Source organism: Sinocyclocheilus anshuiensis, unplaced genomic scaffold, assembly GCF_001515605.1.
Source record: "Sinocyclocheilus anshuiensis isolate Anshui unplaced genomic scaffold, SAMN03320099.WGS_v1.1 scaffold487, whole genome shotgun sequence".
Classification (NCBI taxonomy): Eukaryota; Metazoa; Chordata; class Actinopteri; order Cypriniformes; family Cyprinidae; genus Sinocyclocheilus; species Sinocyclocheilus anshuiensis.
The window spans coordinates 2,097,835-2,109,712 of record NW_015548240.1 but is presented as its reverse complement, the minus strand read 5'-3'; the positions used below and the strand labels follow the sequence as shown (position 1 = coordinate 2,109,712).

Here is an 11,878-nt window from a genome sequence, read left to right as displayed (position 1 = left end):
ATATATATATAATATATATATATATATATATATATATATATATACATATAATGTATATACATATAATTAAAAAATCTAGCTAGTGAACAAGTCACTAGTTATGCATTCATATGGCAGCAATAGCACAACAGCAATAATTAAACTCGCATATATTGTCCAAGGTCTTTGAAATGACAAGACACTCTTTCCCACTTAACATGTGTTGGTGGTACATTTAAGTGGTTTTCTTGTGCATATTTGTGCGTGTGAATGAATGCGTGAATGCCTCTGTGTTTATGTGTTGCTTTAGCTTTGCTGGAGAAGAGTAATTGCGACTGTATGGAGAGGTGCCAAAGGCAATCTGACCCGAGGGTGCAGGTGATAATGGTCATATCAGCAGAGCGTTTTCTTTGTAATAAGACACTGTATGAGAAGTCAAAGGTGAAAAATCACAGTTATATTTTTTGGAAAAAGGAGGTGCAAGTTTGTGTGTGTGTGTGTGTACATACATATGACTGTCTGAAGGAAATCGCAACCCACAGTTCTTCAGCCTTGATGTTTTGTTGAGAATGTAGACCGTCTCTTGCCCTTATTTGACAGACTCTGCTTCCTCTAGAGCCCACACCAGAAATACAAGTCTAACAAAACAGCACAAAACATTCAGAATGACCGGCAAGTGTCAGGGCTACGGTGTCCCCAGGAATCTAGCTCCGCCGGGGTCTGGCACCGAGCCGTCCGCAGCTGTCAGAGTCCTGTGCAGCAAAACGCCAGCACCAGATGAGCTTTGGTAACCTAACCTGGCCCAGGACGCTTTATGAACCTGGGAACAATCCTGTGTTTTCTTTGAAATGCCTGACCCAACCCCCTGGGTGCTAGACAGTAGTGTTATTCCAGTGTTACCCCGATGACTTTATTTTTTCTTTCCTCCTTTTTTCCCAACTGTGGCCAAAACATTATAGGAAATGCATTATGATGTGTCTGCGGATCTTCTAATCCAATAAGAATGTTCGGAATGGGGTTCCTGTTCCTTTTTTCTCTTTCTCAGAGTTGCTTTTAGAGGTGTTTTGGTTGTGTGTTCACAGGTCCGGCCTAATGACATTGATACTGTATGTGAGTGCACTGAAAAGCAGTTTGATCACAGCGAGAGACCGAGGACTAAAACCTTTTATGAGCTTTTCTCTTCACTGAAAGAATTTAGTCACAACAAAGACAGATCAAATGTAGTTTTCTAAAGATAGCTGGATGCTGGATGCACTATTTGGACCTTTTAAAGAATGGGCTGTGCTTATCTTACATATTTATTTGGAAATATAAGAGCACTGCGTTTCAGTGCATTTTTTGTTTTTTGCACATTAAAAGTACGTAGTATGGTAAATATGTGTTCACTGTAACGATGAAGACAAGAGAGAGTGAAAACAAATTGTGTTGCTCTATGTTGTACTTGACCCTTTAGAGCATTTGTTTCCTGCTTTTTACTCCTCCATAATGAAATATGTCCAAAAGTGAGATCTACTCCACCCCGTGATATCCATCATAGCAAACATGACAGTCTAAGGCCTTGTCTACACATTTTTCAGATTTTTTTAAAACCCAAACTGTTTAAAAAGCTTCAAACCGCAGACAATAAATACCAAAAGCATAAAGTATACACAATATTTTATACACCGTATCAGAGTAGGATACTCATAATGTTATTTCAGGAGGTTTTTGTTAAATGTTGATATATGTTTAAGTTAGTAAAATATTTGAATATGCTTCAAGGTTTTTGAAATAAGTCTCTTATGCTCACCATTGCACTTATTTGATTACAGTTAAAACCGTACATGTTTAAAATATCATTACAATTTAAAACACCTATTTCTATTTTAAAATGTAATTTGTTCCTGTAATGGCAAATATGAATTTTAAACAGTCATTACTCTAGTCTTCAATGTCACATGATCCTTCAGTCATTCAAATATGCTGATTTGCTGCTAAATAAGCATTTCTTATTATTAACAATATTGACAATCAACAGTTGTGCTGTTTAATATTTTTGTCTAAACTTAAAATGTTTGTTTTTGTTTTCAGGATGCTTTGATAAATATAAAGTTTAAAAGATCAGCATTTATTTGAAATATAAATATTTAGTAACATTGTAAAAGCCTACTGTCGCTTTTTCAATTGAAAACGTCCTTGCTGAATAAAAGTAAAAATTCCTTTCCAATAAAATAAAAAACTTAATGACCACAGACTTTACTGCGTTATAATATATGTACAACTATACTAAAACAGTAAAACTGACTAAAATGAATATGTCAGGGAAATATTGACAAAATGTAAATGTAAATTTATATTTACATTTATTTAATTAATATTTATAAAATGATATTTTTGTAAAAAGATAAAAACTATGACTAAAATTATGAAAACATCTTACCTGTTTACATGAATTACAGAAATGTCTTCACTTTAGAAGTCTCAAGTGTATGGAATGGAATTTACTTGTAGATAAGAGGCTAAAATGCAGACATATCCATGTAGATGAGGCCTAGGATCAAACATAAAAGACAGAACTCTTATCTGTATCTTCCCAGTTAAATCTGATATTAACATTGAGACAGGTGAGATTTTTATCATTTTCATCACTGTTTTCAAGGGAACTTGAATAATGTCGCTCTCTTTATTCCCACTGCCTGAACAGTGAGTGTGATTAGCTAATATAACAATTCGTTGGAGCTCTGAAACTAGCGACGGGTGACGAGACGTCTAATATCTGACATTTAGAGTTCTAAGGATCTCTGATTGGCACTTGATTAGGGTCTAATTCATGCCATTATCTCCTCCAGTAGAATTAGCTGGGTTGAAAATTGTGTGGTAAATCACAGGGGCTGGGAACAGGAGGGGCGGGGAGGAGCTGGGAAATAAGGCATAGAGTTGGAATCAACACTTTCAGTTACCTAATCATAAAGTTGACTTTCGGCCCAACAGAATGGCACGGGACCACCGAGTGTTTGCCAACTTTTTTGGCACAGAGGCTTTCCTCTCAGTGCAGTTAATTTAGGACAATTTACCGAGTTCTTCTTCTTCTTTCTTTCCACCTCCAGAGTTTCCGTTCCTCACCCAGCCCACCCTAACCCACCCCGGCCTGCACTTAATGGCAGCCGCTCCCCCAGGTCTGAACTCCAAACCTCAACGGGGACGGAAAATAATTAGGGAGGGAAAATTGTGCCTGACACCATTTCTGAAAAGCAGGGTATTGTAATGAAAGCAGAGCAAGGATCTTTGTGTCAGAGGGAAAAATTGAAAGGAAAAGAGTCGGAAAGAGAAAGGCCTTTGGGGGGTTAGCAAGGCATTACTGTCTCGCCGCAGTGCTTGTGGGAAAAATGCATGTGCCCAACAGGTATCTGACTTTTCTCCAGGCACCGTCTGCACTTTTGCAGGAGGAGTGATAGGATATTGAGGTTGCAAGGATCTGAGAGAAGCACCTACACACTGTACATAATTTTTTTTGCTGAAAATATCTTTAAAATGGAATCAATGTTTCATTCATTGTAGTCCGTTTTATTCTAACTACAATAACATCTGATTTTAGTCAATGGAAAATAAATAATTACGTATGATTGAAAATATAAAAAAATATATTCTTCAGTTTACTGGTATAAATCATATTCTTTCTAGATTTCTCCTCTTCAAACATTTTTAGTGCATTTTTAGTCATAACATCTTGCAGTGTTTTTCTCTCTTTTTTTCTGTCTTAAATTGATTAATTGTCGTCATGATGCAAATTTTTAATTTCGTCTTCATTATTGTTGACAAAATCAATGCAGAACACCTTCAAAATGAATAACTCAACTGCCGCTGAGTCATACTTCCTACAATCACACGCCTTGAGCGGATCGATGCAACATTAGCGGTAATGGCGGAGGAGACTTGGAATGGCCGTGGTGGACAACACCAGATGCTATGCTGCATAGTCGGGGAGCGGATAAATGACAGATCAGCTGTTGAAAGGTCCAGCGGGGGCATCTTGGCTTTTGAAGAGGAGTGAAATATTACACTGGGTGGCATAGTTGCAGGATTACTACAGGCTGAAAGTGCTGTTTTTAGAGCCTTGGCAACTGTCTTGAAAGCACAGGAAGCCAGGGATTGCAAATTTCTTTAATAGCCAAGCGATCAGTCTTTAGACTTTAGGGGACTGCATGAATATGCTCTTGGTAGGTTTTATTTGATGACCCCTGTTGTGATATCACAGTTTGCATAATGAGCCTCAAAGCAGATGATGGCAATTTGTAGAAGCTCTCAAAAACGTCTTGGACTGCGCTCACCGAATATTAATGACATGAAGCAGCCAAATATAGAAACAAATGTGTTGCTTCAGTATATCGGTAAGACCATTAATTGTTAGTATTGCGCCAGAAAGACGCAAATAGCACACTATATCTCTTGAAGACACGGTCTCCGCTCAAAGGTGACAATAAACACCACACTTAGCTAATGACGATCAGAGGCTGCCCTTGTAAGTTCGCTAGCATCGCAATCAGCAGGGAATTCTCCTTAAATCCTCCCCAGATTAGAAAATAAATTGACACCCCGGCTCGCATCTGGGTCACGCTTCTGCTGCGGCTCGGCTGAGACCTGCTTTCAGTGTTGTTAATTCATTTGTCATGAACGGAAATCATCTGAGTCGCTAGGGAATGATTAGAAACAGTAAGTCCTGCATTCCGAGCCCTACACAAATTCCCCCGGTTAGACAGCCACGGTTATTGATTCCCGCAAAGAATTACATTGTTTTGTGCCACACGTTGTTGTGTCTGACTAGAAAGTCGAGGAATCGGCTGACTGGACATGATTGCGCCCGGGATCCAGGCCCGGGCCCCTGGGCTCATTACCTGGGCTGGATTGGAGAATAGGCTCTTGGCTCTGCTTTCTCATCTCGAAAGCCATTTTTTATCGGAATTCATCTCTAAATATACCTGCGGTGGGTGAGGTGGGGGGTTAGTGAGATTACGGTATTGAGCCGGCAGACGATTTCAGTTTTAGCGCCCAAAGCGATTTCAGATTGCCTGTCTTTAGAGATGTATGAATGGCTGTGCATTTTGATACCTTCACTTAGCAGCGAAACGGGGAGCATGGGCTGCCACTCACACTGACGCTGGCATCACCTGATATGGCATCTGCGGCACCCAGCACACTGAACTCGTCTCCAAACAAATTTGCTGTCACAGTGAGCTGAACTCCCAGATTACTTCTGAAAATCATACTTGCGTTGTACAACAATGCAATCAGTTTAATATCCTCGGGAAGTCACGTAGGCTGGTGCCAAACAGACGTTTGGTTGCGACGCATTAGAGAACCAGCGATATGTTGCTCTGAAGCTCTTGTATTGCGGATATTTTCTAATCGGGAACTCGCTTCAGACCTTGCAGTCCAGCAGCCTCTCGCCTAGAATATTGATGAGAGTCTGAAAACACCCCTAATGTGAGTGTCGGTGTGCATGTGGGTGATAGATAATCCCATGCAGGCGGACAAAAGACGCGAGTCCAGGGACTTGAGCCCAGTGAGAAGAAGATGATGAAGAGGAGGAGGATTTAGCAGCAGCTGGTGAAGGCTCCAAGGCACCTGAAGACATCTCTCACCCGGCCTGGCTCTCTTCTCTCATGGGGAGAGTTCACCTAGCACCAGCTGGAGGTGATCGGAAAGATATGCAAAGAACTAAATCTGCACCCTCACACTACCGTGTTTTCTTTAACTTCAGACACTTTTATGTCCCTTATCTTATTTTTTAGCTTAAGCATGAAATGTAACATATCAAACACAACACAACACAACACACAACACACAAAACACAAAACACAAAAAAACAAAACAAAACAAAACATAAAAAACTAAAACAGGACCATGAAAAAATTCTTTAAACATTTCCATCAGTGTTATTTCCAAAATTGATGTAATTTTATTGTGCTTTTAATATAAAAACAGCTAGGGCACAGCAAAGTTATCATATCCTACTGTTTTGTTTTTTTATAATGAAATATTATAAGTTAATATAACTGTTTTCTGTTTGGATATATTTTAAAATGTAATTTATTCCTGTGATGTCAAAGCTGAATTTTCAGCAGTCATTACTCCAGTCTTCAGTGTCACATGATCCTTTAGAATTCATTCTCATATTATTTTAACTGTTAAACAGTTGTGCTGCTTAATGTTTTTGTGGAAACCTTGATACATTTATTTTCAGATTTCTTTGTTAAATAGAAAGTTCAAAAGAATAGCATTTGTTGAAAAAATTGTGAAAATTTTCTACAATTCTTTGACACTTTTGATCAATTTAATGCATCCAATTTTTCTTGCTTACTGACCCCAAAACTTGGTAGCATGTTTATTTTACTTTGCAGTGCTTTTAGTAGCTGTTTTTTTAATTGAAAACTCAGACACACACACAGACATAGGCATAGGTTTTTAGTCTGAAGTCATCCCTGTCTATATGCAGTACATTCATCATCACATATTGACATTTTTTTTACGTTTTATGCGACGTGCAGCAAGTGTATTTTAGCTTATGTCCCGCCTTTTCATATGTATGCATAACCTCAGAGCCACGCAGCAGATTCATTCTGAATGAATCTCATCCCAAATCGTCCCTCCCTAACATTTTCGTCTCGTTTTTATTAGTTGACGAAAATGTCAATAGATTTACGTCATAGTTTTTGTCATTCAAAAAGAGTTTTAGTTCGTTATCGTCTCATTGTCGTCGGTGAAAAAAATGTTGTTGACGACAATTATGACGAAAATTATTCGTCAACGAAATTAACACTGATCATCTAAATCTTCCATGCCTATAAGCCATTTTACAGTGCTCCCTACAAAGTTGCTGATTTTACAATGCAACATGCATTTTTGCATTGTTGAAATTGGTGTGTCTGCGTTAACCCTGATGGTCTCTAGAAATCTACATATTTCTACAAGAAACCACTCAACCGAGTCACTGGCCTTGTCAGTGATAAACACAAAATAAGCAAGAGAAAAAAAGTAAAAACACTTTTTTTAGGCTGATTCGAGCACAGATGAAAGCTATCAGGCCAGTATGGTACATGCTTGGCGTGGGATTGTGAGGATACAGAATAAATCAGCATTTGTGATGTTTTTCTGACCAGCCCGAGACATGCAGAGGGCAGTGATATGAGAGCTGCATACGCATCAAATAATCAGATATAGGAGAGAAGGCTTCACAAAAGCTCAAAAACATTTGATGTGTTCACCAGCAGCATCAGGTCAAATAATAATGGGCTTTGACAGGCTGTGAAGAGGTAAGGAAATCTTGATTTTGATCATGTGCCGATTGACTTGTATCTCCTGATCTCCATCCGATCCTTGGCCTCCAGCTCCAGATTTTGCTCAACAGCTATGTACAAATAGAACTCTGACATTATTAGAGGGAGACATTATGCTAGTGCTCACCTCTAGGTCATGGTTAGTCCATGTGTATGTTGGGGTTGTTGGGAATGCATGTAAACTTGATGTTATGATGTACAAAGGTGTATTAGTGCAACATATTTCTAGGCTGGGAAATTTCCATAAACATGATAAAGCAAAAGTTAGAGATTACAAATTTATAACCCGTTATATAAAATAATATTAATATGTTATATATGAAAAATGAAATACTGTTAATTTAAATCAACCTCGTCAGTGGGTTGCTTGAGGACTAGGATCAGTAAGCAAGTGGGATGAACCGTAACAGCATGAGCTTTGCTTTTAACTGCCCTTAATGAAAAACAAGCATTTTGCGAAGCGTTATTAATTATTACTTTTGAGTAAACACATCTTCATGCGCTTCTACAAACAGATTGACATTACTGAGGGTTTATTTCCTGCGTAAATGCTTCCTTCCTGCTAAAGCCCAAACATTCACACATGCATGTTGATTACCTATTCAACATATACAATAATTTATTGCCTTTTAACCGTGCTTGCAATCTGCAATAACATGCTCCACTTCCTGTAACACTCATCTCTCAAAGGCTGTGGTGTGCTTGACCAGGCGTATTCACGAGAGGTGTGATTCACAGCCAACTTACTTTTAATGCTAATGCATAAGAGCTGTAATAATGTACTTTACATGCAGCAAAATATGCTGTTTTTACGGCAATGCTGTTTGCTGAGCAAGAGGCTTTATGCGTAATGGACTTTGTTTACAGGGGCCTGCTGTATTGTAGACATTGGTTTATAAAGTGTTCAAAATTATACAATAGTTGGTTATGGTCCGCGAATTTGATTAGCTGAAAGTGCTGATATATAGCAGTGTAACTTTAACTGTCAAGTCTGCGAATTAAGTATTGTCAGTCATTCTTTATGTAGGTTACATCGTAACACCAGTAGGTGGCGCCAGTAGACTTTTTGAGCAAGTCAATTAGCCATTCCCTGCACTGTTTTGTTCAAAACGCTAATTCATTCATGAAGAAAACACCTGTGTCATTGAATTCTTCACTGAATCGATTTCTTTAAAAATGATAATTCATTAATGTCCATCTTAATGAGTGAAGCATTGAATTGTTCACTGATTCATTCAGGAACAAAACAAGGATTGTGGCTAAAAGGGATACAGCTATGGCTGGACGTCTTGCAAAATCTTCGCTAGTTGTCGTCTTCACTGTCCGTTTAATTTTTTCCTGTCCATCCAGCGAGATTTTAAATTTCATCTCATCTTATCTTTCATCCAGCGAGATTTTGCATCACTTCCGGCCATAGCTGTATCCCTTCTAGCCACAACCCCCCAAAAATGACTCTCTTTATTATATTCACAAAAATCGAATTGTTCAAAATGCTGATTCATTCAGGAATCAAACACAAATGCTGTTTGTTGCTGGGAGACATGACAGCCAGTACAGTTTTGGCATTCTTTGGAACTATTTTCATTGACAGAACAGAAGTACTGTAAGCAATTTCTAAAATGTAAGTTTCTCAATATTAACTTCTTTTTTTATTGAGCTGTTATATAAAATGAACATTGTTGAACTTGAGTGATCCCTCCATGTGATCGATGCTGATTTCTCAGCAACTGTACTGTATGTATTAAAGAAACGTACAATCTTCACATAACAGCAGGATGTAAAGAAGTACGCCTACACAACTCTGTCAACATGTCCATTGCGTTCTGATGGCGTTTGATGTGGTAATTGTCAGGCTGTCTGAGCAACCGATTCTCTCATTGCAAGCTCCGTCACTGTCTTCATCTTTTCGAACTGAGTGCGTTCTCAAAAGCCTTCAGAATCTGTATCTGTCGACTTGCTGTCGACCATTAAAGATGATTGATCATGGTGGAAAAATCTCCCCTCCAGCTGGTGTCTCCTAAAGAAAATTGTGACGAAAAAATCTGTATGTAGTTTTTGTCAACTTGGGTGGAGTTTCTGACAAGGAACAAGAGCAAGGAAAATGGGGCTTTGTTTTTTGCCAAAGCTGTTCACACTCATTTACAACGTCATTGCACAATAAATGAGTGAGTGGATCAGGTCGATCATGAAATTTAGCTCGAGCTCATCCTCTCTTCTGTAATACAGTATATAAAACTATAAAATGTAGGACAGGGCTAGATTTGATTGGTCGACTCGTGAAAGGTAGACTGTGCTATAATTGGTTAAAGTGTTTTTCCAACGTCATCCTTGGTTACATTAGCAGAACAGATAATACATTTCAGATATTGAAAAAGTTATTACATTTTGATGAAAGATTATGAAAACCATTGTTTTTTCTTAAGAATGACGTGTACATACTGTAAATGGGGTCAGTTTTCATTTCATGTTCTCTTTATAATGATCTTCTTGAGAGTAGAGTACAGGAGCTCTGCATTTGTTTGTGTATTTCTGCTTGCATGTTCTGCAGATTTATTTATTTTTCTTATGACTGTACCTTTATGATATTTCTCTGTGATTGATAATGGGTCATGGGCTTTTAGAGGGAGGGAAACCGTTTGGATTTCTGTTTCTCTGCCTACTCATGTAAGCTGTACCATCAGTCAAAGGCATCCTGGGTTTACCCATGTGAAATTAAAACATCGGGAGGTGGGGACAACCAAGGGAGAGCAAAACAACACACCAAATCAAACCAAAGCTTTAAGACAAAAGACATTCATTTTATACAAATTAACAGTGGTCAGGGATATGAAGTGGTTTAGCACTTTTTTAGTGTCAGTAGATAAAGGGTCATGACTCCTCCTTCCACAAGGGCTCTTTTATTTTGTTGATGCCTATATGAATTCAGTCCTGTTTAAAAACATTAGCTTGTAAGAATAGCTCAGCACAGAATTGAAATCATAATTTCCTCATTGTGTTCCAAACCTTAATGCCTTTGTCTTCTGTGGAGCACAAAAGGAGAATTTTTTAGGAATATAATATTTTTTCCTCACAATTTTTTTCTGCTATGGGCATAGACAGACCTTGTCACAGGCTATGAACTGTTGTTGTGCGTGACAGTTCTACTTTTGTGGTTTTGGAACAACATGATGGTGAATAAATGGCAGCATTTTTATTTCAGCTGGAAAAAACCTTTAATATTGCAACAAACATTTCTGTTGTCACATCAGTGTTGTTTCTCTCTTTCAGTGGATGGCTGCATACACAGAGCCGCGGGTCATCTTCTGTATGAAGAGTGCCACTCGTTAAATGGCTGTGAAACTGGAAAAGCCAAGATCACCTGCGGCTACGACCTCCCCGCTAAATGTAAGTATCAGCATGTTGCCCTTATTTTTTTATTTTATTATGTTGCATGAAATGAAGACCACTGTATGCAGAAGCCCAGGTAACAGCAGCGCTCACAAACACCCCCTCATCGGATATCTTACCTTGTAGTTTTGTTAAACAATAAGCATGATTCTAGAGAAAAGTTAATTACCAGTGTAATGAGTGAGTGTTACCATGCTTCAACTTTGTGATGTTCCTGTGGCAGAGCACCCGTTGTTTGCAGCGACGCAGTTCGAGCGCGTATGTGTGATTAATGGAGTGGTATTATTAGTGGTTCTGATGGCGTTTGATGTGGTAATTGTCAGGCTGTCTGAGCAACCGATTCTCTCATTGCAAGCTCCGTCACTGTCTTCATCTTTTCGAACTGAGTGCGTTCTCAAAAGCCTTCAGAATCTGTATCTGTCGACTTGCTGTCGACCATTAAAGATGATTGATCATGGTGGAAAAATCTCCCCTCCAGCTGGTGTCTCCTAAAGAAAATTGTGACGAAAAAATCTGTATGTAGTTTTTGTCAACTTGGGTGGAGTTTCTGACAAGGAACAAGAGCAAGGAAAATGGGGCTTTGTTTTTTGCCAAAGCTGTTCACACTCATTTACAACGTCATTGCACAATAAATGAGTGAGTGGATCAGGTCGATCATGAAATTTAGCTCGAGCTCATCCTCTCTTCTGTAACAGCGGGCTGTCTGTCATCTTTATTGCCTCTCATCTGCTTGTGTCATTAGCGTACTGAGACTGATATCCTTTATGACATGCTGTTCATCTCTGCGCAAACCATATCAGTGGCAGCAGCTAAAACATACATTTAGGTCACATGTATCACGACCTGTTGGCTGGGGCGTTCAATCACAGGTTGTGAAGAAGGAATGATTTGTCTTGACATTTTTTCAAAGTCAACATAAACACCTTTTTGAACGCATTTAATGTCAATAATGTGACATTTTGGTGTGAAATATTATTTAAGTAGATGTTTATGCAGAAAATAGTTTGTTCTTATCCTGAATATGTGACAGATCCCAAGTGGTTAACATTTTTGTTATGTTGTCATATGATTTGAAATACATATGATTTTACATATTATTAATGTCCATACCTACCATTCCTACCTGGAAAGTTCCAAAATTGTGCCAAAATTACTTAAATCCCCCTCCCCCCAAACCTAAGTATTATATACAGTATATA

At 38.5% G+C, this 11,878-nt stretch overlaps 1 protein-coding gene across 1 annotated transcript in view; it reads left to right on the top strand.

Annotated features, from left to right (window-relative positions):
- macrod2 (mono-ADP ribosylhydrolase 2) overlaps positions 1-11,878 on the top strand; it is a 606,396-nt gene that overhangs the window by 216,968 nt on the left and 377,550 nt on the right. The window contains exon 5 of the mRNA XM_016442374.1: positions 10,560-10,676. Within this exon, the coding sequence (XP_016297860.1) occupies positions 10,560-10,676 (117 nt within the window). The remainder of the gene's footprint in view (positions 1-10,559; positions 10,677-11,878) is intronic.